This window comes from Gorilla gorilla, chromosome 16 (genome assembly GCF_029281585.2).
Source record: "Gorilla gorilla gorilla isolate KB3781 chromosome 16, NHGRI_mGorGor1-v2.1_pri, whole genome shotgun sequence".
Lineage (NCBI taxonomy): Eukaryota > Metazoa > Chordata > Mammalia > Primates > Hominidae > Gorilla > Gorilla gorilla.
The window spans coordinates 84632795-84659570 of NC_073240.2; the positions used below are offsets into that span (position 1 = coordinate 84632795).

Below are 26776 nucleotides of genomic sequence, written 5' to 3' on the forward strand. Positions count from 1 at the left end.
ATAGGTAAAAGCCCCAGAGGCTATGAGAAAACGAAACTCTGGGACCTAGAGTCTATGAGCAACGTGGCACAGCTCTAGGGAGGTTGCCAGCTCAGTAACCTAGAAGCTTGGTTTTTGTTTACACCAAGTTAGAAGAGCAGGCTTTGAGTTTACTGGATGCAGAAAATGGATACTGACATCTCTGCAGAGAGCTGGGGCTTTTAAAGGTGATGTGGGGATAAAAGGGTGAACTAGCAAAAAAATGTCCCTGCACACAGGGAGACAAGAATGAAGACTATACGTCTTGGCCTGGACTCAAAGTAGGGTGAAAACTCTTGCTTGTTAATTTGTGGCCATTGTATACCATTGTTTGAGATTTGAGTTTCTGCTACCAGCACATTCTGGAAGAAATGACTCCCCTTACCCATCTGATTCTTCTGGCAACACATAGCACCTTTTGTGGATGTCTGGTTTAGGTTAAAAGGTGTTGTCTGTAGCTGTGGATTAGGAGAATGTTTCTCAGAGTGTAGGCTAGAGACTACTTGTATTGGAATCTCTGGGGAACTTGTTAAAGATTCAGATTCTTAGGCCTTACCCTAGAGCTAACAAATCAGAATATCCGGGAGACTACATTTTTAACAAGTTTCCCAAGTAGTCCTTGGACACACTAAAACTTGAGGCCACTTGATTAAAGCCAAGCTGAGTGACTCTTAAAGGGCCTTTGCTTTCAAAGCTCAGCAGGTCAGTAAAGGAACTGGCTGGAGCTGGTCCTGGACTGATCAAGTACACACTTGATCTCAGCCAAATCACAGAGAAGCGATGGACCGACCAAGTATAAAGAGGCTCCCAATAACGTGCACACACCCAGCACCTGGCCATTTCACTTTTAGGCATTGGTGCCCTGGAGAAACTCCCAAGCATGTGCACAAGGCGAACAGTACAAGGATATTCACTACAACGTGGTTTAGAGTAGTGAAACAACTCAGTGGCCCGTTAGTGAAGGGAATGAAAAATTGTGGTATAGTTAATACTCTAACAGTGAAAATGAGTGACCAAATGTATAAAAATCAGTGGATTTCAAAAACTTAAGTGAAAAAAACATGTAAGGATATTATTTACATAAACTTTAAATTTTTATAAAATAACTATACATTGTTTATAGGTAAAGTATATAAATATGGGTTGATCATGCCCCAATTTCAGGAGAGTGATTGCTTCTACAGATGGAGAGAGAGGACCAGGACTGCAGAGGGGATTTCAATTTTGTTTTTTTTTTAAAAGAAGCATATTTTCTGCTCACCCCCTGCCCTCACCTCAATTTTTGTCAGTTACTGTTCTTACAGGGTAAACGTTTATAAAATTTACATTTTATTTTGTAACTCCAAGTAAGTTTCCTATGTTTTGCCTCTAATTGTTTCAAAAATTAAAAACTTTTAAATAGCATTTCAGCTTTGTGACTATGTAAATATTATTAACTAAATAACCAATTGTTACAGCTCTTTTAGAATTTATCTAGCAGGTTTTCTGTTTTTTGTTTGTTTGTTTGTTTTTTGGTTTTTTTTAACTGGAAAACCCCCATTAAAAAAAGAACCAATTAATATGACTGGAGCCAGGGAATATTAATAAATGTAAATCCTCATGCCATTTGAAATGTTGGTCCAAGGAAATCCTTTTGGGCATCTGAAAATGATGAATCCTCTTAATCTCTTGCTGGCTTCTTTCACTTCTTTGGGGTTTCAATTTCTTGTATCCCATGTTGTCCTTTTTCTTGGACCCTCCTTTAATTTTTGCTGGAAAATATGTTTGAATAATTTTGTCATCCAAGGAATATGAACAGTAAATGTTCCAAGTTCTTGTATGTCTGAAAATACCCTACGATTGCCTTTACAAATAACTGGTACTTCGGCAGGGTTTAGATTGTACCAAGCTTTTCTTCCTTGCTAACTATGAAGATGTTATGTTATTCATTGTTGTCCAGGATCCAATGTTGTTCATGTCAGGTGAACGTTCTGTTTATTTTTCTTTCTAGGAAATCCCCAAGATTTTAAGATTTCCCATTTATATTTGGAGTTGTGAAATTGTGCCAAGATGTGTCTGGATTTTAATTCAATTTGATGTATCTTTACTGACGGCTCCAGGGTGCAAGGCACTGTTCAAGGTGCTGGGCTTCATTAGGGAACAAATCAAAGATTCCTGCCCTCCTGGAACTTACATTCTAGCAGGGGAGACAGGTCATAAATAATATGCATAATGCATAAGACAATTATGTAGTGTGCTAGTATTATATAGTGCTATCAAAAAAAGGAATAAATAGAGTAAGGAGAACTGAGAATGCTAGTGAGGGAGGTTTAATCTTATTTTTTTCTTTTTATTGAGGCAGGGTCTCACTGTGTTGCCCCAGGCTGGAGTGCAGTGGTGCAATCATAGTTCACTGCAGCCTCCACCTCCCAGGTTTGAGTGATCCTCCCACCTCAGCCTTCTGAGTAACTGGGACTACAGGTGTGCGACATCACGCCTGGCTAATTTTTAAATTTTCTGTACAGATGGGGTCTCACCATATTGCCCAGGCTAGTCTTGAAATTCTGGGCTCAAGTGATCCTCCTGCCTTAGCCTCCCAAAGTGCTGGGATTATAGGCATGAGCCACCATGCCTAAGGGTTTAACCCTTTTACCTTAATTTTGTTCAGTGAACACTTTCAGTCTTAAAGACTCACATATTTCTTGAACTTAAGAAAATGTTGTTCTGTGACTTCTTTGGGTATTCTCTCTCTTTCATTTTCTCTGTTCTTTCCTAATCAGACAGATGCTGGATCTCTGTGTCTGTCCTTGGCACTCTCTTATGTTTGCTGTCTCTTTGTTTTTCTTGCTCTACATTCTGAGATTCCTTGATTCCAGATCAACTGCTTGGTCTTTCGCTGCATCCAATTTATTATTTGGCGCACTTATTGAGTGTTCCCTATTGCAATCCCACTTTTAATTCCCAAGAATCTTTTCTTGTTCTTTGCTTGTTCCTTTCCCATAGCCACTTCTTCTCAGTTCTTGAATGCAGCATCTTCTCAAATTATTCTGAAGATAGTGACTACAATTTTTATAAAATCTTTCTTTCCTAAATTATCTCTGTTTCCTCCAAGGTCAATTTTTCTATTGGTCCAGCTTGGATCTTCTCTTCCATGCTGTTGGTTTTCCTAATATATTTGCAATCTTTGGTTTTCTGTTTACATTGATGAATAAAGGACTATGTTCATTAGTATGGTAGTTTCCATGAGTGTCTTTGCAGAGATGTGTAAATCACTGCTAGGCCCCTTCCTTGGCTGACAGAATCATCTGAGGGTTCTTTGCAAGTAGGTGGGGCCTATCAAAAGATAGAAACCCTTTTAGGTTGTCTGAAGGAGAAGCAAACAGTCAGGTTAGAGACATTCACAGTAGTTCAAGTGGGCTTTACCCTCCACTGAGGGGTAGATCTCTTTAGTATTTCAAACTGGGGTCTGCTTCATTCTCAAGCCCTATACCCCGCTTCAAACACTCCATGAGCCACCCTGGGCAACATAACAAGATTTCGTCTCTACAAAAAATTAGCCAGGTGTGGTGGTGCAAGTCTGTAGTCCAAGACTCTGGAGGCTGAAGTGGGAGGATCACTTCAACTCAGAAATTTGAAGCTGCAGTGAGCTATGACTGCACAACTGTACTCCAGCCTGGGTGACGGAGCAAGACCCTGTCTCTAAAACAACAAAAAACACTGCTTAGGAAGTTTGCCCACTTTCTTTAAAAAGCAGTTTTCCTGATTAATCTTGAGTGTGAAAGCCATTGCTTCTAGTTATTACATGTTCATGCACAGAAGAGGATAAGAGCTGACTATCTGAGCTATTCTCAGTGCTGTTCCTGAATGATCATCCAAAGTCTCCGTCTACTCTTTGCATTTGTTGACTCTGAGCTTGGACCTGTCTCCCCTAGGAAGAATTCTGGTGCTTCAGTCTTAATCCTCTATTCTTTCTCCATTGCTGTTTTGTATTTTTCAGTTATCTACTGCTGCATAACCACCCCAAAATTTAGTGGCTTTAAACATTTAAAAAAGGATCATTTCTCATGTGGGTTGATTATGCAGTTGTTTTGCTTTATTTGGTGTTGAAAGGTTCATGACATCCTCCCATGGCTAATTTTTAGTAATACCTACTGGCTGGGATCTCAATTCAGGTTGTCAGCCAGGGACCTTAGTTCTTCTCCATGTTAGCCTTTCTACATGGCTGGTTGAGCTTCCTGACAGCATGGTGGCTTAGGTTCCAAGATGGTGCATTCTAAGAGGATTACACCCTAATGTACAAGCAGTTTTATAAGCCTCTGCTTACATTTCCTAATGTCTCACTGGCCAAAACAAACTACATAGCCAAGTTCACAGTCAAGTGGTAGGAGAGATGCTGTTTATTAGGGGCACCCAAAGTAACAGCACAATCTTCTATGTATCCTTCACATTTTCTGGTTCACTAGTAGAACCCTTTCCTGTTTTCAAGTACTGTGTTTTTTCTTCTTTAAAAAATAAAACAGAGCTGAGATTGGTGGTGCACACCTGTAGTCCCAGATACTCAGGAGGCTGAGGTAGGAGCATTGCTTGAGCTCAAGAGATCAAGGTCAGCCTGGTAAACATAGCAAGACCCTGTCTCTAAAAGGAAAAAAAAAAAATGTGTGTGTGCATGTATGTGTATGTATAAGAGATACATACCCAGGAACAGTCTAGATACTACAACAACACTGGGTTTTGATTTAGTTCTTATTCTAATTCACCTTTTTCATACAGAATGTCAAATTATCCATTTCTTTGCTTGTCAAACCATTACATTTTATCCTTACTTATCAATACATAATATTTCTTCTTTCTTGCCAGCCACTGTAACTGCACACTTCCTCTTGCCTCATTTGTATTCAAGCTTTATTATATGAAATAATATTCATAGAGCATTGCTTGAAGGATATTCACTAATTCCCTTTGATCAGAGCTGGCAGATAGATTCAAGTTGGCATGGGAGAAGAACCCTATTAATGAGTACGGTTGGAAAGGATTATGAGGCAACGTCCAGTCTCAACGGGAAAAAGTTCAGTGATCATTTGGTGATGTTTGTCCTGGGCTTGGACTAGAAGTGATGGTGTGGGTGCCAGGAAGGCATTTTCATCCCTTTTCCCAGATATTGTAAAATGTATCACTGAAAACAAGCCAGAACTTCAGAAAGTTGCTTTTCTGTATGTAATTGTTTTGACCACTTGAGTGTCCTGAGTGGCACTTGACAATATGCCAATCACCTGCCTTGAGGATGTTCTGGGAGACAATTGTTCAGAGTTTGATTCTATATTTATTGCAGAAATGTTGCTGAGGATAAACTATATGACATGGTGTTCCCTCTAAGAAGAGCCAGGAAAGAGTTTTTCTGGGCAACAGATCTGTTTTTATCTTATGGACACTGTGAATGTTATAACTGATTATGTTTCCCTCCTTGCTTTGGTTGCTAGGAAACCCAGGACAAAATTGCAGACCTCCTCTGGCAACTGCACAAGACCTTTGAAAAACATTTGACATGCTAACTTTACCTCTCCTGTCATTTTATTTTCATATCACTTTTTCTTTAGAACTCCTTCCTTCCCTCTCGATTTCCTTCCATCCTTTCCCCCGTTTTCTTTCTTCATCTCTCCTTTCCCCTCCTCAGTTAACATTAATTGTGCATCTGCTGTATGCCTGGCACCATGTTAGGGGTTGGACACACAGCCATCTTTACCCCCACCCCCCTTCAAACCCACGTTAATAATTGCAGCCCTAGTCAGAGCACTCGGGGTTGCTGGAAAGACTTAGGGAGATACATGCACTGAGGGATTCTTCCAGAGTTTTTTTTCAGGTGGGCTGGGCCCTCCCTGGTTTCTTCTTCAGAGAGGATTCTAGTGACCTACACACTAAGCACATCATCCTTGCCCTGGTCTCTCTCAGATCATTTGTTCTGTCCCTATACACCCCATAGATCAATCTGTTTAATTGCCTCTTGCACATTCATCTAGAGTGGGTAGCCTTTCATGAGTACACAAATACAACTTTTATCAAAAAGATTTTTTGAAAAAGGAGAATGGAAGCATGTGATGAAGGGAAGAGAATGAATGTTCAGGAGCTGGGGGCTAAAGCATGAAAGCTGACTTCCACTTAACTTTTCCTGAAGGTCATTAATCTGCCCAGCCCCACTCTTCCATTGTTCCTGCTTCCAATGTGACCAAGCTCCTCAAAGTTCTGCTTTCACTTCCCCTCTGTGGCAGAAACAGGCATGGTAAGGTGGGGGCTTTGCATTTAATTCCTGATTAGTCAGTTAAGTCAGTGATTTTGAATCTGCATTACAAAACACTGTGTGTTTCTCAGGTAATCGGCATTGTACAGCCTCTATGTTTCTATTTTTGCTTCCAGAAAGCTTGGAGTCAAATTCGATGCTTCGTCACAGCTGCAATATTAGCCTTCATGGCTTGCAAGATTGATGCTCCTTAAAAAGCAGAAAACAAAAATCAAAAAACATCTTTATTGTTTGAATGACTTTTTTTTTTCTTTTGAGATGGAGTCTTTCTTGCTCTGTCACCCAGTTTGGTGTGCAGTGGGTATGATCTTGGCTCACTGCAACCTCTGCTTCCAGGGTTCAAGCAATTTTCATGCCTCAGCCTCCCAAGTAGCTGGGATTACAGGTGTGTGCCACCATGCCCAGCTAATATTTGTATTTTTAGTAGAGATAGGATTTCACCATGTTGGCCAGGCTGGTCTCGAACTCCTGACCTCAAATGATCTGCCCACCTGGGCCTTCCAAAGTGCTGGGGTTACAGGTGTGAGCCACCACACCCAGCCTGAATGCCTTTTTAAAAAGCCATATACAACCCTTTTTCAAACAATGATTTTGAAATTGACCTACACTGAGCAGAACTTCAGACCTTAATCTCCTGGGCAATGAGTCAAATGATCAAATCAAAGCGTGTCCAACACCATTGTCTAAGGTGCTGGGCATGGAGCTTTGCTGGGGGTCAGCTGTGATATCATGAGTCTAGCTACTTTAAGTCAGAAGATGTGAATTCAAGTTTGCCCTGTGCCTTCTTAGACATTTGAAGTTGGCAAGTCATCTAACTTCTTTCAGCCCCAGTTTCTTCATCCATAAATGGCTCTATGTTCTTCAGACAGCTGTTGTGAGGATTACAGGAGATAGAATTGATGGAATTACTGTTTAATCTACAGAATACTATATTGTCACAAAATCGGATATTTGTTGGGTTTGTGACTTACCCCAAAACCCAGGGACGTTTCCTGTGAAAACTTCTTCCCAACTACAAGCCTTCCGACCACTCATATTTCAGCGTTAAGAGAAACTTGTCAACAAAAATCATGTAGTCTCCAATACGTACATCACAATACCTCAAACACTGCCATGTCACTTGGGTCCCTTGTGGGCTCTAAGGGAGCAGCTCTCAGTGCTGGGCTGTTGGATGTTTCTGTTATTGAGTTCAGATGCCCATGGCTGTTCTGCTGGTGGCAAGGCTCACCGACCCCTCTGAAGTGGCTTCTGTTCACCATTCTCTTTGGCTCTCTCCTCTTCCTGGGACATTGATTCATTTCCTTTGTTTTAAGCCCCACCTCTTGCTAATGACCCCCAAACTCTCTGTAGCTTGTGCCTCTCTTGGTGCCACAGATGAGTATCCAAACAGTTGACAGCTCTTCCTGGGAGTCCCTGGGTACTGAAAAACCCACATGTCCACAACCAAAATCACCTCTAGTGCCCTCCTCCCAGCCATCTCCAATTCCTATCTAGATCTTTCACACCTGTGTCCTCCTCTTCTCCTCTTCCCTCTCACTGCCATTGCCTTGGTTCAGGGCCCATCCTCTCTTGCCAGGACAATTGTAGGAGCCTCCTAATTGTTCTTTCTGCCTCCTATCCCTCTTCCTTGTAAACCATGGTCCATGCCAGCTACCAGACAGAGCTTTAAAGATGCTACTCTGATCAAGTCCATCCCTCCTCCCACTTATACGGTTTATTTTTTATTTTTCAGATATGAGGTCTCATTCTGTTGCGCAAGCTGGAATGCAGTAGCACAGTCATGGTTCACTGCAGCCTCGACCTCCTGGGCTCAAGTAATCCTCCCACCTCAGCCTCCAGAGTAGCTGGGACTATAGATGTGTGCCACCACACCTGGCTAATTTTTTGGCGGGGGGCGGGGGGGTAAAGATGGGGTCTCATTATGTTGCCCAGGCTGGTCTCCAACTCCTGGCCTCAAGTGATCCTCCCCCCTCAGCCTCCCAAAGTACTTGCCACCATGCCCGGCCTCATATACAAATAATTTAAGATTTATAATTTTTTCTGAGATTGAGCCCCGATCCCTCTCCATCTTCACCTCCTGCCAGCCCCCCTCACACACGACATCCCAGTATTTCCAACCAGCACAAATTACTTGCACTTCATAAAGTGGCAAGCTCTCTCACACATTTCTTTCTGCCTTTAACATGTTTTGGCTCTGTTGCCTGGAAAGCCCAACCTCTTCTGTGTCTGTTTGGCCAGCTTCTACTTGTTCTTCAAGGCTAGTCTAAAGCCTCACTTCCTTCTGAGGCTTTTCTTGGATCCTTCAGACCAAATTTGCTGTTTCCTATAGCAATTGGCTTATATATTTTTTTATTGCATTACATGGTAATTGTTTACATGTCTTTCTCATAGTAGTCTGTGGTCCTCTTGCGCGGTTTGTAATTCATCTTTGTATGCTCACTTAGAATAATGACGGAAACACGGCAGACTGTCTGAGGATGTTTGTTGATAAAATGAATTGATTAGTGATGTAATTATCATATCTATTTTTACAATAGTAGAGAGCACAACTGAAGCCAGGTCAGTATGACAGGAGGGGTAAGTCTAGAGCTGCCATGTCCAGTACAGAAGCCACTAGCCACATGTGGCTGTTGGGCACTTGAAATAAGACTAGTCTGAGTTGAGATGTGCTATGTCAAATACACATGGGATTTCGAAGACTCAGAATGAAAAAGATTATAAAGTATCTCATTAATATATTTCATGTTGATAACTTGTTGAAATGATAATCTTTTGGATATATTGGGCTAAATAAAATATATTATAAATTAATTTTACTGTTTCTTTAAAACTTTTTGATGTGGCTACAAGAATATTTAAAATTATACATGTGGCTGGGCGTGGTGGCTCACGCCTGTAATCCCAGCACTTTGGGAGGCCGAGTTGGGCAGATCACTTGAGGTCAGGAATTCAAGACCAGCCTGGGCAACATAGAGAAACCCCATCTCACTAAAAATACAAAAACTTAGCCGGGTGTGGTGGCACACACCTGTAATCCCAGTTACTTGGGAGACTGATGCACGAGAATTGCTCGAACCAGGGAGGTGGAGGCTGCAGTGAGCCGAGATCGCACCACTGCACTCTAGCCTGGGCAGCAGAGTGAGATTAGGTCTTGAAAAAAAATTAATAAATAAAAATAAATTAATACATGTGGCTCACATTTGGGCTCACAGTATATTTCTGTTGAGCAATAATGATCTAGAGCATTCAATCACTGAACAAATTTTTTTTTTTTTTTTTTTTTTTTGAGACAGAGTCTTGCTCTATCACCCACACTGGAGTGCAGTGGCATGATCTCTGCTCACTGCAACCTCTGCCTCCTGGGTTCAAGTGATTCTTGTGCCTCAGCCTTCTGAGTAGCTGGGACTACAGGCACACATCACCATGCCCGACTAATTTTTGTATTTTTAGTAGAGATAGGGTTTCACCATGTTGCCTAGGCTGGTCTCAAACTCCTGACCTCAAGTGATCTGTCTGCCTCGGCCTCCCAACGTGCTGAGATTACAGGCTGAAGCACTGCGCCTGGCTTACAAATATTTCTTGAGCATCTCCTATGTACTGGGCATTAATCTAGATGATGGGAATGGAACAATGAACGAGCCAGAGAAGGTTCCCAACCTCGAGGAGCTTCCATTATCATGGAGGAGAGATCCAGACCAGTAAACAAAGGTGTAAGCCAGGTAATTTTAGATAGTAAAAGTACTCTGAATCAAATAAAGCAGGGCGCTTGATAGGCGAAAGTTCAGGAGGGTGGTCAGGTAAGGCCTTCTACAGCAGCTGAGTCAACTGAGGTCAGAGGCAGGAATCAGAGAGAGGAGACTAAGACATGTTTAGATGAGAGGCAGTACAGACCAAAACTAAGAGGAGGTGCTGATGGGGAGGAGCAAACAGACTTGAGTGATACTTGGAAAGTCACACTGGGAGAATTGTGTAACAAAAGGAATTCTGGAGAGGTGGGAACTGATGGCTCCCAGGCTTCTGGCTTGGGTGAGTGGGCGAATCGTGGTGCCACCAGATAAAATAAAGCAGGAGTGTGTCTTGAGGAAATGAGGAATTCTGTTTTGACATTGTGAGGTGCCACCAGGATGCCCAGGCAGCCATGCTAAGGGAATAACAGGTCAGGGCTTGTTATTTGGGATCTAGCATCATAGATGTGGCCATTAAAACCAAGTGTGTCTGAGAAAGAAATGAGAGAAGATGGTAGGCAAAAGAGGACACTCAGGGCCGGGTGTGGTGGTTCACACCTGTAATCCCAGCACTTTGGGAGATGGAGGCGGGTGGATCACCTGAGTTCAGGAGTTTGAGACCAGCCCGGCCAACATGATGAAACCCCATCTATACTAAAACTACAAAAATTAGCCGGGTATGGTGGTGGGCACCTGTAATCCCAGTTCCTTGGGAGGCTGAGGCAGAATTGCTTGAACCCGGCGGGGGGCAGGGCAGAGGTTGCAGTGAGCTGAGATCGTGCCACTTCACTCCAGCCTGAGTGAAAGAGCGAGACTTTGTCTCAAAAACAAACAAACAAACAAAAAACAAACAAACAAACAAAACCCAGGACAGGTTCAGGTTCAGGGAGCAGATTTCTAAATTGGAAGCTACTTGAGCATGTGTCTAGGTTGAGCGGAAGGATCCAGGGCAGCCAGAGGGGTTCACTTATCCCAAAAGCCAGGGAAGGTTCCTGCGAAAAACTCTTCCCAACTACAAGCATTCTGACCACTCATATTTTCAGCATTAAGAGAGAAACTGTTGTCAACAAAAAAATCATGTAATTCCCAATATGTATATCACAATACCTTGAAACTTTGCCATGTCACTTGGGTCCCTTGTGGGCTCTGAGGGAGCAGTTCTGAGACTGATGCAACAAGGTTGGGTGTTGATGGAAGGGATGGGCTGGCTTGGGAGCCTGGCTGGGAGCTCAGAGGTATAGGAGGAGGTGTCTCTTGTCAGGGAGGAAGTAGGAGTTTAAGGAGAGTGGTGAAGGTTAGGGGTGGAAGAGGGTGCAGGTAACAGGTGAGGACACCTCTTGGAGAAACTTTGGATATGTCACAGTGTGGGCCGAGGCTTAAACGTTATGCACTCAGAGTTGGAGAAGCCTTCAAGAAGAACTAGGATGAAGGATTAGGAGAACTGGCATTTGAAAAGTGGAGTGGCCCTGGAGGAGGCCATAGCCTCCTTGTAGCTCATTTTCCTCACGTCTAAAATGAGCCAAATGGTCTTTTAGAGGCTAGGTGTGGTGGCTCACACCTGTAATCCCAGCACTTTGGGAGGCCGAGGAGGGAGGATCACTTGAGCCCAGGAGTTTGAGACCAGCTTGGGCAACATAGTGAGACCCTGCCTCTACAAAGAAGTGGTGCGAGACTGTAGTCCCAGCAGCTAAGGAGGCTAAGCTGGGAGGATGGCTTGGCCTGGGAAAGTGGGGACTGCAGTGAGCCCTCATCTCTCCACTGCCTGTAGCCTGGTTTGCAGAGTGAGACCCTGTCTTAAAAAAATAAAAATAAAAATAGGCTGGGCGCGGTGGCTCACGCCTGTAATCCCAGCACTTTGGGAGGCCGAGGCGAGAGGATCACGAGGTCAGGAGATCAAGACCACGGTGAAACCCCGTCTCTACTAAAAATACAAAAAATTAGCCCGGCGCGGTGGCGGGCGCCTGTAGTCCCAGCTACTCTGGAGGCTGAGGCAGAATGGCGTGAACCCCGGGAGGTGGAGCTTGCAGTGAGCCAAGATTGCGCCACTGCACTCCAGCCTGGGTGACAGAGCGAGACTCTGTCTCAAAAAAAAAATAAAAATAAAAATAATAAATAAATAAATAAAATAAACCCCTCAAATGGCAACAGCAAAAACACATAAATGGTCTCTTAAATTCCCTGGAAGTTGTAAAGACAGTAAGTACATGCCGGTACCTCCCTCAGTTGCTTGAGCTGTTCTCCTCCTGGAAGTCACTGCCCTTCAGATAACCACAACACTTGACACACAATATTTTCCATACCCGTAGGCATCTATCATTCAGAGGAAGAGGCTTATCTTCCAGTCTTTGTACCCTGCAGGGCCCAGTGCAGGCTGGCTGGTGGCAACCTGGCCTTCAGGAATGCTTCTTGGAATAGCAATGAATGGCGCTCTAGTCTCTTAAGAGTCTCAGCATTTATGTCCATTTCAATTAAAGAAAAAAAAAAAAAAAAGAATCGCAGGAGGTGGTGTAGTGAGCAGCACAGGATAACGCGCTTCGTAGGTATGAACTCAGTTAACCCCACAGTCACACTATGAAGTGTGTTATCCCCATTTCCCAGATAAGGGAAAAGACAGAGAGGTTAAGTAATTTGACCAAAGTCAACAGCTGGTGAGTGGAGAGCCAGGGTTTAAAAACCGGATGCCGGCTCCGTGCAGCAGCCCGCCGATGGCTACTGGAGCGGAGAGGTTCCGAGGTTTCCGGGGCATTTTGTCCTTTCCCACTTCTGGGCCGTGGGCTCCCCCATAGACGATCCCGCGGGCCCTTCCTGCTCTGACACCCTCGGATCTGGTTCCACCTTTCCCGGACCGCAGCTCAGCCCCGCGCCTCTCCAGCTCGTCGATGACCGGTTCCCGGCCGTGCCCCGGGCCCTCCCTCGGAGCGCGCGCCGCCAGGGGCACCTGTCCCCGCGCGGGGGTGTCGCCGCCCCTCGGCGCCGCCGGGCGCTTGCCGCTGAGCCGTGGCGCCCCTGGCAGGAGCACTGCAAGGACGCCTCCCGGGACTGCACCGCGGCCCTGCGCACTTGGGGCGACGGGGCCAGGGGCGGGGGACGGCTGCGGGCTGGGAGGGCGCGCGGAGGAGACACCGCTGAGGGGACGCCGCTGAGGGCGCCACGCGGGGGGCGCGGCTGCGGCGCCTCGAAGGGCAAGCGCCAAGGGGGCGCGGGCGCCGCCGGAAGCTGGGGCGGGGCGCCCAGCGGGATGCGGTGAAGGGCGAGCGGCGCGGCGGCTGCGATGAGTGCCTCTGCGGCCACCGGGGTCTTCGTGCTGTCCCTCTCGGCCATCCCGGTCACCTATGTCTTCAACCACCTGGCGGCCCAGCATGAGTGAGTGAGCCGGCGCGGCGGGGGTCGCGCCGAGGGGCGGCGGGAGTTGGCTCGGCGCGACGGGAGCCTCGCAACTTTTCCGAGGGGGCTGGGACCGTCCGCCGCGGGACAGAGGTTCGTGGCCGCAGGGGCTCCCCGCGCCTGGCCAGACTAGGGGGGCGCCTCAGGGGTCGCACGGGCCGGGTCTTGGAGCCGGGCCCTGAGGTGCCCAGGCTGGCGCATTTCGGGATGTTGGTGCCAGCACCGCGCCAGGTGCCCGGGGTCACAGGCGTCAATACGGCCATGCCCCTGCCCTGGAGGGGCCCAGGGGCCGGTGGGGAGCGGAACAAACACGGACACTACGAACCTGGCCGTGTCAGCTCGTTTGTGCCTTGTTCTTTTTGCATCTCACGGGAACGTTTCCATGTATGGACTTTCGCATACTTATCATTTCTTATTAATTTTAGAAACTGTTGTGAATGACTAGCAGAAATAGCCTGGAACCAACAGGCAGAGACGTGGGTTCTAGGCCTGGCTTTGGCACTGACGGTGTGGTCTGGCCTCGGTTTTCCGGTCAAGTGGACTTTGTGTGCGTCCTATTGTAAGGTTCCACGGAGACCTGTTTGTGAAGGGGCGTTGTGAATGGAGAAGTGCTTCCCAGTGCCTGCGCTGGGGTAGGATGGGGACAGGCAGCAGAGGCAGAACACTTCAATGTGAAGGAAATGGGTGGGGCTGATGGAGGGGGACAGGGCTTGGGTTCGAAGCCCTGCCTCCCACTCCACTGCAGGGATCACAGACTAACCTGCAGCGGGCATCTGAAGGCCTGAGGGTCGCCGGGTGTTGGGACAGGCGCCAGCCTCTGTTCCTGCTGATGTTGGTTGCTGTCTGGAGGGAGGAGGAAGTAACCTGCTGTGTCTCTCAGCTGTTGGTGCTAAGGAAATTGCATCAGTCTGTAGGCTGCAAACCCCCTTCAGCTGGTCAGGCCGTGGAGTGTCTGTACATAGGGTGGTAACTTCCTCCTCTCCAGCTGCCTGGCCGCCTGATCCAGGGAGCACCCACACTGAGTGCTCACCAGGCACCAGCAGTGTCTGCCCTTGGTCTGGCCCAGTCTCTGGAGGCATCCCCTGGAGGCAGCTGCTCTGGGCCACCAAATATTACATGCCTGTCAATATAGTGCATGGGGGACCCTGTGCTCCAAAAAATGGCATTACGGGCAGTTCAGTGAAGATATACTGAGTGCCTACTGTGTGTTTGGCACTGTTCCAAGTGTTGGTGACATAGCTATGAACAAGCCAGAAGAGGCTGTGGAGGCAGGTAATGAGATAAGACATCAACAAACATTAATACATCGATAGTGACATGCTATGAAGATAATAAAATAGGGTGACTGGGGAGGGGGCTGGTGGCCAGGGAAGGCTTCTAGGAGGAGGTAACACTTGAGCTATGGGAAGATCTGGGAATGGAGCCTGTCGGGCAGGAAAATGGAGTAGTGCAGGGGAAGGAATTGGATGGGCGTAGTAGGTATTTTGGAAGGTGAACAGATGGGGCTTACTGAAGAGGGTTGCATGGCAGCAGAGGATTTGAGGATGAGCCCTAGGTTTTGGCCTCAGCCACTGGGAAGATGGTGATGGCATTTACTGAATACAGACTGAATTATGTATTGCTGTGCATGATGGAGGGCATTGGCAAGCACTACAGCATTTTGAATAATTAGTGTCAGCCATTCTTCCTGTCCTCTTGCAGGTTAAAACCCCAGTGGCCTTTGATTCCTCTCTTTCTCCACTCCCTTCCTCCTACTGTCTGCTTCCCCACAAGTCCTGGGGCTCTAGTGTCTGTTCCCTCCTTTCAGTTCTCCCTGGCACTGGCCCTTTCTGACCTGGACTGTGGCAAAGGCTCCGGTGCAAGTCTCGCCGCCCAGCCCCGCTGCGTGTTTCTCGGCCTCGGCCCCCAAGTCCCAGCCCACGCACTAGTGCTCCTGCCGCACCAGCCTGCCTTTGCTCCTTGACCACTCCTCCTCCTCTCCAGCCTCTAGCCCGGACTCCCACTGCTCCCTGACAGGGATGCTGCCTTCCTCCTATCGCAGACTGTTGAAGCCGCACCTGGACTTTATGGCCACTTCTACCTTCTGCAGACCCTCCCTCTCTCTCCTTTGAGCTCCCTCAGTCCCTTGTTTGCACCTTTCTCCTGACAGTTACTTTCCTGTGGTAAGAACTTACCTGCCCCGGCTATAGCTCACCCCTCCGTACTGTCCTGCCCAGGCCAGCGCCGTGTGCATCGTAGGCACTCAGGTATGTTTGACTTTGTTGAATCGAGTTTCCTTCCCACCAAACCTTTTATGCAACTCTGAAAACCAGAAAAAGAAAATTAGATTGAGAGGTCAGGAAAGGATTGAGCGTGTTCTGTCTCCCTCTCTCACTGAGAGAGACACACTGCTCACACTCATCCTTGCATGTCCCCTCTCAGTAGGTGTCTGTTCATAGAAGGGCATCAGCAGCCCTTCCCACCCCCCAAGACTAGCAACTTTCTCATCCTGGGGTTAGTCGCAGCCCTTACCTGTCCCTGAGTCCCTGCAGGACCAGTTTCTTCCTGTGGTGAGCAGGTCCTGCACTTGGCTGTTGTAGGAGGGTCTCTGGGGACAGTGCCAAGAGTCAGAGACAATCTGCTGCCCTAGTTTCCCTTCATTCTTCCCTCCTCTCCTGGAGCTAAGAGCATGAGAGGACGCTGTGAACCAGTTTACACTGCTCTGTCCTGCTCCAGAAGAGCACCAACCACGCGATCCTGCTGGCAGTGAGTGCAGCCCTTGGTAGGAGTGAAGACTGGAGTTGTCACCTGACCACCACCTGCCTCAGGCTGTTCACCATTAAAATGCCTGTCAGCTGACCCAGCACACCCACCTCTTCCCTCATGGGATTCTTCAGCCCAGCATCATACTCTTGACCCACATTGGCTTCCTCCTTCTTCAGCTCATCCCCACAGAAGGAGCCTGGAGCAACCACTGAAGTGCAATCACCAGAAACCTCCTATTTTTCAGTTTCTCACCTGGACATTGAAACAGCCACCCTCATTCTTTTTTTAAAAATTTAATTAATTGTTATTATTTTTTGAGACGGACTCTCGCTCTGTCATCCAAGCGGGACTGCAGTGGCGCAATCTTGGCTCACTGCAGCCTCCAACCCCCAGGTTCAAGCAATTCTACTACCTCAGCCTCCCAAGTAGTGGGGATTACAGGCATCTGCCACCTCGCCTGGCTAATTTTTTGTATTTTTAGTAGAGACGGGGTTTCACCATGTTGGCCAGGCTGGTCTCCAACTCCTGACCTCGGGTGATCCACCTGCCTCGACCTCCCAAAGTGCTTGGATTACAGGTGTGAGCCACTGCGCCCGGCCTCATTCTTATCATAGAATTGATCCATCTATCATTTATCCATCCATCCTCCATACATTCACCCATAATCCATCCATCCACTCATCATCATCTATCCATCCATTTATCCATCATCCTCCCATCATCCATCAATTCATCCATCATCCATCCATCCATTTATCCATCATCCTCCCATCATCCATCAATTCATCCATCATCCATCCATCTATTCACCCATCATCCACCCATTCACCCATCATCCATCCATCCATTCATCCATCATCCATCCATTCACCCATCATCCATCCATCCTTTCATCCATCATCCTCCATCATCCATCAATTCATCCATCATCCATCCATCTATTCACCCATCATCCACCCATTCACCCATCATCCATCCATCCATTCATCCATCTATCCATTCATCCATCATCTATCCATCCTTTCATCCATCATCCATCCATCCATTCACCCATCATCCATCCATCTATCCATCCACTCATCTATTTGTTCCCCCCTTCCCTCCCTCCTTCTATTCTTATCTTTCTCTCTCCTAGGGGATGGTGATAGTTATCCAAAGGTCCCGATGTTGGGCTGTGGTGGTGTGGAGGGGTCTCAGTTGAGGAGTGGTGCTTGTAGCTGCTCCAAGCTGAAGAGGTCCTGGTGTAGCAGGCCATTGGAGTGGGCCAGGTAGTATTTTGTCTAGAATTGGAAGCCCTGTCAGTGCTGGAGGTGTGAGAGGGAGAGTATTGCTGTTGGACTGCAGGAGAACTCCTAGGGGGTAGAGCTCAGAGTCCATTGAGATAGGTTCCTCCATGTAGGCAGGGACTTCTCTTATTTATCCAGTCTCCTAGGGCCTGCAACAATGGCTACCACATAGGGGTGCAGAATACATTTTTTTGCTTGCTATGTTTTTGAATTAATTAATAAACAGATAGATGCAATGATGTGACCTTCCTAGGGTGACACAGTTAGCAACAGAATGGGTACAAGGATCCTGGTTTCCTGACTGATAACTCTACCAAGCCTCGTGCCCTATCGCTGCCCCACTGAGTAGTGGCTTTGGCCCCTGCTGTCCTTGGTGCCACTCCCTTTCCTGTAGAACGTCCAGGGGATGTACTCAACTAAGCTTCACCTTGGTTTCTATGGTTTGGGGTTGGATGCTGGTCTGTTGGCCCTGGTTCTGGGGTGTTGGGCTATCTTCATTCTGGCCTCAGGTCTAGTCCAGACTCCTTCTCCATGGATTTCCTGGCCTCATTCTCTGGCCCATTTAATTATACACATAACATAAGGTCTTTCTCGTCCCCTGGAAGGCATGTTTAGTTGTAATGCCTATATATTCCTTGGAGCTCAGTCTGAGGGCTTCTGACTGGCCCTGAGGGAGGTGGCAGAGTCAGTGGTGAGGCCTGTCAGCTGCTAGGGAGCAGGGGTTAGAGGAACATGTAAGTGGAGGCAGTGGGGCAGTGGCCATAGGTGCAGCAGGGTGGGGTGAGGCAGAGGGAGCTCCAGACGTGTCATCTGTGCACATGAGACAGGATAAGAGGAGAATGAGGAGGACCTGATGGCTTCGGTCCCTGAAAGTCATGGGCTGCAGCCCAGATGGGCCAAAGAGCTGCAGATAAACTTCACAAACTCTGCAGTGCTGGGAGCTGCAGGCAGAGGCAGAACTATGGATGAATTATGCAGCACTAGGAGCGAATGCATTCAATAGTCAGGAAATTCCAGGCACCAATGTGTTTATTTTGATAGTGACCACCTCCCTGTTCTGGTCGTTGCAGTTCCTGGACTATTGTAGGGGTTGCTGCCCTCATCCTGTTCCTGGTAGCACTGCTGGCTCGTGTCCTCGTCAAAAGAAAACCACCCCGGGACCCACTGTTCTATGGTACGTCTCCACAAAGGGAAATCTTTTGTATCTGATTAATAACACAATACTTTCGGCCTCAGTCACATATTCCTCCTTGGTTGTGAATACTCTGAGCCCTTTGGTAACAGTGGCTGCAAGTGTAGGGGTGTTTCAGGACAATCTGGCCCTCGCCTCTGGCTATTGCCTCTCAGGCTGTGGACTCCACCCTCTCCCAGGTGGCATCCCGGTGAAGAGTTACTGCCAGGCCAGGCAGGGCACCCTGCCAACCCCAGCATGCTTTGACCTCTGACCTCGACTCTCATGCTAGCTCCCTCCTGGGCTTCCTGTCTTCAGCCTGCTACTAGCAGTCCCCCCGACTTAGTGCAGAACTTAACTGTGTGGTGTCTGGGTCTGCACATATGCATGAAGAGGAAAATAATGGAACCTGCCATAGAGACAAGCACCTATAGTGCACCTTGTATGACCCTGAGCACTTTAGCAGCAGGCTTTCACCTAATCCTCACCATCCCTCCACTTGAAAGTGAAGCAGCTGGCTTGGAGATGCTAAGAAATGTGGCAAAGGTCGTGTGGCTGTTGACCCCTAAAGCCCATGCCCTTCCATCATGCGTGCTGCCCCAGCCAAGCTGCTACTGGCCTTTGAGCACTTCCTGTGCCAGGTACCTTCCTGGGCATTTTGTTCTGTAGTTTCTGCTTCAGTAATGCTGCATATCAAATGCACCCCAAGTCCTACAGCAACAAACATTTATTTTTCTTGCTCACAGGTCTGTGGGTTGGGGCCACTCTGCATCAGGCTGTGGGTTGATTTCAGGGCTGTTCTCTGACTCCTTGTTCTTGGACCAGCAGCTCCCAGGCATGCCCTTCTCATGGCAGATACAGAAGCACAGTGGGGCTAGAAGGAAGAAAGTGGTGGCTCTTAAGGCCTTGGCTTGGAGCTGCCCCATCTTACTCCCACCCATATTCCAATGGCTGAGATGAGGCATAGGGCCAAGCCCATCAGCAACAGCATAGGGAGCATTCTCTGCCTACAGTGGGCCTTGGGAAAGGTCGGGTGGGAAAGAAGAATTGTGAGTAACTAGTTTCTCCCAATCCACATATAAGAAGCTCTGAAGCTTCAGAAATGATGTAATTTGCCTAAGGTTTTACAGCCAGTCATTAGATGAGCTGGGTCCGTCTGCTTTCAAGGCCCACATCCCTTTTCCTGGCTCTCTCCACTGGCCTGTGCTCTGACCCTTGCACACCTTTCCAGATGAGTTTCCTGCTGCTGTCTGTCCCTCCTGTTCCTCCCCACTCTATGGAGCCTGTATTAACTGTACTGATGTCTCTCCTGACTCTTCAAGGCTGGGCACCCTTTCTCCTGTACCCTCAGCCCTCTGTCCTGGTCTGTTACAACTTTGAGCACACTGCAGCCTCAGGGTGAGGCTCAAGGCCAGACTCCTCACGTACTAGAAGGCAGAGACCATGTCCTTGTCATTGCTAACACAGTGTCTGACACTTGTGTTGGCATCAGCAATCATTGGCAGATTATGTGCCGAACACTTCCTTTCTTGGAGACATACGATGGCTAATCACCTGGGAGGCTTCTGGAAAATGAGTATCAGGAAGTGACACTGCCAATGAGAACTGGGCCAAAGGCCCCCATGGAGGCGTGGGGAAGGCACATCTGCAAAACAGGGCACATGTGGCCTTTTGTTCCTTCTGGGGAGAATGTGAATGCTGGACTCCTGGCTGCTGACTCCAGGCAAGGCTGGCTTCCCTTCTCTGTGAATTAACCATCCCCACACTCCTCTCCATTTCTTTTTTCACAGCTTTTCTTATATTCACCATCAGATTTTTCTGCTGTCCATGTCCATCCCATAGTCTAAGGCACCAATCTGTTACAACTTGAAAATGCAGCTTTGACAAACTAACATGCACTAAATTTGATCACCTGCTGTTTAAAAAGTATTATTTCTTAGTTATTTGTTGCTAGTAGTTTTAAGCCCATTTAGGAGATGCTCACAACTCTGGTAAGATTCTCTGACAGGTATAGCTTTCCTTCTGTCATATTCAATTATACCCTCTTGTATTCATTTTTAACATCACTAGTCTTTTTTCTGAAAGCCATTGTCACTTGCACATCAGCCACCTGTCTGTCTCTAGGATACGCCATGTGGAATAGGGTAACCACACTAGACACGCTGTGAGGTGGCCTGCTTGGGAATCATTGAGATGAATCACTTCGTCAAGTCATTGTCTTTTTTTTTTTTGAGACAGAGTCTTGTTCTGTCGCCCAGGCTGGAGTGCAGTGGCGTGATCTCGGCTCACTGCAACCTCCGCCTCCTGGGTTCAAGCAATTCACTTGTCTCAGCCTCTGGAGTAGCTGGGATTACAGGCGTGCACCATCACACCCAGAAAATTTTTGTATTTTTAGTAGAGACGGGGTTTCAATATGTTGGCCAGGCTGGTCTTGAACTCCTGACCTCAGGTGATCTGCCTGCTTCAGCCTCCCAAAGTGCTGGGATTACAGACTTGAGCCACCATGCCCAGCCTGAATCATTGTCTTAAACTTAGTGGTCACTTCTATGCTTCCTTGGCCACTCAGTTACTGGCTTTGCTCCCACTGCCCAGGTGGGATGTGGGTTTGATTCTGGGCAGCCACTTGTAGGGGAGTGGAGGATGGGTGGAGTTGGCCTGCTAGAATCTTCTGTGACTGAGCCGGCAGTGACCATCATTCTCCACTCCCGTGATGAGTGTTCCCTTGATGAGAGTACTTAGGCAGGGATGGGGAGAGCTGCGAACACAGGTGGAGGTCCAGCTGGGTGTGTAGAAGGGGTATTCTGTTAGTCTATCTCGATAATTGTCCACAGCATCTTCTGGAAAACATGAAAAACATTCCATTATTATTAGCTGATGCCAAGCTTGTAGTAATTGTCTCCTGAGCTATTGCTTTTTAAACTGCTGCTTTCTTTGCTCTAGTGTATGCAGTTTTTGGATTTACCAGCGTGGTGAACCTCATCATAGGACTGGAGCAAGATGGAATCATTGACGGGTTCATGACACACTACTTGAGAGAGGTATGGGATCACTTAGTGATTATGAGGTTTCAACCAAAAGGCCACAACCCAGATCACATTACTCAGAGACAGAAGTCCTCTCATTTAGTGTGAACAGGTATGATACGCAGGCTTTCATTTCCTATAATAGCCTTAGGTCGCTTAGTCACATGGAAAGTGGAGCAGAAAGGACGGTTAGATCACGGGAGGCAATTCTCTCCAACATTCAGCTCTCACGGCTTCTCTCACTCATGACCACACACATGACCTGCTTTTCCCCTTTATTTGTATTTAATATAAATAAGGTACCTTAAATGGATTTAGTATTTATGTGTCTGTTAATACATGACTATCTCAGAAACCCCAAGTCAGTCTTAAATTTGTAAAGTACCCAACACGAGGCACTTGATGAAGTCATTTGATTGTGATGGCTTGCACTCCCCACCACGCTGCCCAAATCATAGCTTTGATACTGCCTGGTACTCGAGAGAGCTAGTCCTATTTTCTTATTTTATGGTGGGCTGAACCTAGCCCCAGAGAGGTTAAGTGACTTATTCAAGGTGACACAGGAAATGAGGAAAAGGGCTCAAAGCAGATTCTTCATCCATGTTCAGATAATGGGGAGCTTTGTATGTACGCTGTGGGAGTTTGGGTTTTATCCTGTCTGTGAGGGAAGATTTTAAGTCAGTGAAGAATACAGGCAGCTCTGGGAAGGATGGGCTTGCAAGGAAGGGTCCGTGCCATGAGCTGGGGCACCAGTCAGGAGGCTTCCTCGGGACCAGCAGGGGCATAAACGTGGCTGGACGGAGGCAGCGCATGGGAAGTAGAGAAAGGGATGAACTTTAGAGAATCGGAGTGGCTGGAATGAATAGGACTTGGAGACAAATTGGGAATGATGGGAAGGATGAGGCCTAAGACAATGTCCTGATTCCTGCTTTGGAATTTGGAAGAATGCTGCTGTTTTTACACCAGAGAGGGATGACAGGAGGAATTTATTTCTGCAGACATTTGTTGAAGGGGACTCTGTGGTCAGAAGACCTGCTCCCTGCCCCCTGGGAGCTCCCTGCCTGAAAGGGTGGGGAGATGGAATTGTCCCAGGCACAGTGACAGAGACTCACTCCAGGCACAGAAGTACTCAGAGGAGGAATTAAGTCTGGGTGCAGTCGGGGAAGGCTTATTGAGTTGGTGACACTGCTGTAGCATTTTAAAAATGGTCATGGCAATGGAAGATGGACATTTCCAGATGGACCAGGGAAGTAGGGGGAATTCCGGAGAGAAGGGACAGCTTGGGCAAAGGCTTGGAGAGGAGAAAGAGCATGTGCCTCTCCCTGGGGCACCAATCTGCAAGGATGAGGCTGCGTTTCTATGGGGAGGTGGAGTTTCAGATGCTGGCAGGGCTTTGCAGGTCTTGAGCTCTGAGGAGCAGTCTTGGAAGAGAGAGTCACGGGCCATCTGAGTGCAGTTGGTACCTGAAGGTCTGAGAGGGGCTTGCCTATGAGAAGGTAGAGAGAGAAAAGGGCTGAGCTTGGGACTTTAGACACCATGGCCAGAAGACGAGAAGCCCCTGAAGTGGACCATGGGGGGCAGGCCAAGAGGCAGAAGGAAAACCTGGAGAGTGGGGGCTATGGAGCCCAGAGGAGGGAGGTTTTAGGAAGGAGGCGGCTGACGAGAGGGCTGGAGGCTGAGTTGGTAAGGGTGGTAAGCATTGGGGCAGACGGGGTATCAGAAGGGGGACTGGGGTGTAACTGTGGTGGCAAGGTCTGCAGGGCCAGGCTCTGGGGACCCAGCTGTGATAGAGAGGAGATGGGGCTTGGTCCAGCAGGCTGTGACAAGTTTTGGGGAGTTTTAGAGTACAGGAGCAACATGCCAAGAGCCAGGCCTTGAGAATCTTTATCTGGCAGGAGGAGTGTCATGGGTTGGAAGGAGGGGACAGAGGTAGGGAGACCATTTGGGAACATAGCTGTGGTCCAGTGAGGGACACTGAGGGCTAGACCTAATGCTGTGAAGAAGAGGGAGAATTGCCGGGGTGACATCGTAGCAATAAAGTTGATAGATTTGCTGAAAGACTGCATAGGAGAATGAGGAATGAAAAAATGACCACGTGGTTTTGACCTTGGTAAGCCGAATGGTTTCACCATTAATATAGAGAGGCCATGGCTGGCCTGGTGGCTCATGCCTGTAATCTCAGTGCTTTGGGAGACAAAGGTGGGAGGATCGCTTGATGCCAGGAGTTGAGACTGCAGTGAGCAATGATCACCACTGCACTCTAGACCGGGTGACAGAGTGAGACCCTGTCTCTACACACACACACACACACACACACACACACACACACACACACACACACACACACACACACACACACACACACACACACACACACAGAGCAAGAGAGAGAGAGGCAAGATGGAAGGCTGGTTGAGGGAAGAAGCTGATGAATTAAGAGTTCAGGCGAGTTGAAAGGACCTGTGGCCTGTGCACCATGCAGTTAAAGATGCTCATCAAGCTACCAGGAGAGGCCAGCACTGGCTCAGAGAGCCAGGTGTGTTAGCAATGGAAGTCTGAAACCATAAATCAGATGTATTCTTCAGTCAGAGCAAGTCCAAGAGAAGGGATGTGGGCCTGGCATGGGTGTAGAAGCAGAACCTTGATTCTGTTTCCTGCTCCTCTGATTTTAATTTGATTTGATCTGTGGGAGAGATGACAGAGCAGTCCTTGCCCCAGGGGAGCATGAAGCTTAAGAGAAAGCCCTGCTTGCTTGGCTGATTGATGGGCTGGTTGATCTGCACTCTTCCCTGTTGTAGAAAGGACTTAAGGCATCTTACAGCGTGAAACAAGCCAGGACAGCATGAGCGTGGGAGAAAGAGGAAAGGAAAACAAGGTGGGGCCAAAACAACAGTAAAAATGCACGGAAAATTGACAGTGACTTTCTAGAAGCCACCTGGAAATGTAACCACCTAGAAAAGGGAAATGTAGTTCGTCATATAATCTTGTGTTCATAACATTAACATTTGCCCAGGAGAAGTATGGCTCTTCTTGGTCTCTGCTAGGTATACTAGCTACGTGACCTTAGGAAAGTCTTGTAATCTCTCAGAGCATCTGTTTCCTCATCTGTAAAATGGACTTAATCCTGTCCATCCCACTGGGTTGTTGGGAAGGTAGAAGGAGGGGTTGGGTGTGAAGCTCCGAGTTCGGTGCCTGCCTGCCTATGTGTCAGTATGTGGGGAATGAGTGCTGTGCCATGCCCAGCCCAGCAAGCCACGGGATCAGCATGAATTATTAAGGCCAGCCACTGGTTCTGGAAAGCAGGGTCACCCCTGGCCACCTCTCTGGTCACTGCCAAGCACCTTGTGTCAAAGATTTGGCTTGGTCTCCATGAGTTTGCCATACAGCCAGGATTGCCTATCATGCCATCTGCCTTCGCATCACAGTACAAACCTATGTTGATGCATCATGGGCCAATTGGCCAGGCATTCTCTAATTCCATCCTCTGTGGCCAGACCCTGGTTTTGGCAGCTCCAGCGTAAAGTTGTATTTTCATGTTCCTACCAATTTTGAAGAAATAGTTTCATCTTAGCAGATGAACACAAGTTAGTTCTGTTTTATTTTACTTGCAATACAGGTCTGATGTTCTGCATTTACAAGTCTTATTTAAAGTCGACTTCTTTTTAATGCTTTCTTTAGGGTGAACCGTATCTGAACACTGCATATGGGCACATGATCTGCTACTGGGATGGCTCTGCTCATTATCTGATGTACCTGGTGATGGTGGCAGCCATAGCATGGGAGTAAGTCAGTTCACCTGGTGTGTGCCTTTGCCACCTTAGCAACCGATAAGCGGGTATGTAAGGAAACGTTATGCATAGAGGCAAATACACAAGCAGGTATACTGGACATGAATATAAGTTCCACGGGTGCACGTCAGACGTGGCTTTATCCTCCTTGTACCACTGCCTTTTGAATATGTCCCTCTGAATTGCTCCCTAGCATGGTGACAGCTCGGGCAGACCCTTTAAGCTTTCTGATTATGTTGTCTTACAAGAATAATTTTTATTTTCAGCAATTAAAGCTAAGCACATCTTAAACTTCATTTCAAAACTTCAAAATTTCCAAACAGCAATCTCATTTCGGTTCAAAGCTTCTGTCCTTCCCCAGATCAGGCACAGCTCTGCGGCTTGGCTCGCACTAAGGCTTGGCTACATGGCTTGTCCGTTCACTCCTCCTGTCTCACTCTGCGGCTGGCCCCTTCGCAGTGGATGTGTATGTACAAGGGATTAAAGGAACAGGAGCAGAGTCTTATGTGAAAGGTGCTGCTTTTTGGGTATTGGTACCCCCATCATGATATGCTAGCTTGGTCTTGGGAGGCACACATGTGAGTTCTTTAGAGACCCCAACCACAGGAGCTTCTGCATTGCACTAATCCCTGAAGTGAACGACGTGCTCTTGGGCCGAATTTCTGCCCATGGTGGCACACCCACAGCTTTTTTTCTGCTGGGGCCCCTGTAACCCAGAAGGTACACCCTTTGGGGAGGGATCTTTTCAAAACGTTTCAAGTCCGGCCATCTTCTCAGGCCTCCACTTGCTTCTGGGTTACAGAAAGTCATGCATTCTTGCCCCATACAAGGTTGAAATGTAGTTTAACCAACTATCTCCCTCACTCCCAACATGCACTCAAGGTCAGCTCCAGCTAATTCTTTTTTTTTTTGAGACAGGCTGGAGTGCAATGGCACAATCTCAGCTCACTGCAATCTCCGCCTCCCAGGTTCAAGCGATTCTCATGCCTCAGCTGGGACTACAGGCGTGTGTCACTATACCCGCAAATTTTGTATTTTTAGTACACAAATCTAAACATTTTTTTCACCATGTTGGCCAGGCTGGTCTCAAACTCCTGACCGCTGGTGATCTGCCCGCCTCAGCCTCCCAAAGTGCTAGGATTACAGGCGTGAACCACCGTGCCCGGCTCCAGCTCATTCTTATCTGTTCTCCTGTTTACAATCCCAGTCATTGTGAATGGGCCTCTTGGGGTCTGGTTACATTTGGCTTGAGGGCTGGGGTGGGGCAGGACGCACACAGTATTCTCGTTTCCCTTCAGAGAATCTCCTTTTGAATTTCTCATAGCCTGTTACATAGTGTGGAGTTTGGGTTATTGGGGTTATCAA

At 47.6% G+C, this 26776-nt stretch overlaps 2 protein-coding genes and 1 pseudogene across 10 annotated transcripts in view; 2 read left to right on the forward strand and 1 right to left on the reverse strand.

The window, feature by feature from the left end:
- Nucleotides 1-1464: 1464 nt before the first annotated feature.
- LOC115930869 (uncharacterized) lies at nucleotides 1465-1556 on the forward strand (annotated as a pseudogene).
- Nucleotides 1557-13009: 11453 nt separating this feature from the next.
- The window catches only part of TM6SF1 (transmembrane 6 superfamily member 1), a 30422-nt gene continuing 16655 nt past the window's right edge, over nucleotides 13010-26776 (forward strand). For 3 of the 6 annotated variants that reach the window (XM_004056684.4, XM_055362843.2, XM_055362844.1), the window contains exons 1-4: nucleotides 13010-13377; nucleotides 18500-18603; nucleotides 21541-21638; nucleotides 25302-25405. In XM_004056684.4, the coding sequence (XP_004056732.2) occupies nucleotides 13286-13377; nucleotides 18500-18603; nucleotides 21541-21638; nucleotides 25302-25405 (398 nt within the window). In that variant the 5' untranslated portion in view covers nucleotides 13010-13285. Of the gene's footprint in view, nucleotides 13378-16266; nucleotides 16721-17278; nucleotides 17412-18499; nucleotides 18604-21540; nucleotides 21639-25301; nucleotides 25459-26776 lie in introns of those variants that run through there. The other 3 variants (XM_019011036.3, XM_055362842.2, XM_055362840.2) reach the window with 3 other exon arrangements.
- The window catches only part of HDGFL3 (HDGF like 3), a 94557-nt gene continuing 86221 nt past the window's right edge, over nucleotides 18441-26776 (reverse strand). For 2 of the 4 annotated variants that reach the window (XM_031002227.3, XM_055362847.2), the window contains exon 6: nucleotides 18441-21437. In XM_031002227.3, the coding sequence (XP_030858087.1) occupies nucleotides 21405-21437 (33 nt within the window). In that variant the 3' untranslated portion in view covers nucleotides 18441-21404. The remainder of the gene's footprint in view (nucleotides 21438-26776) is intronic. The other 2 variants (XR_008671720.2, XR_008671719.2) reach the window with 2 other exon arrangements.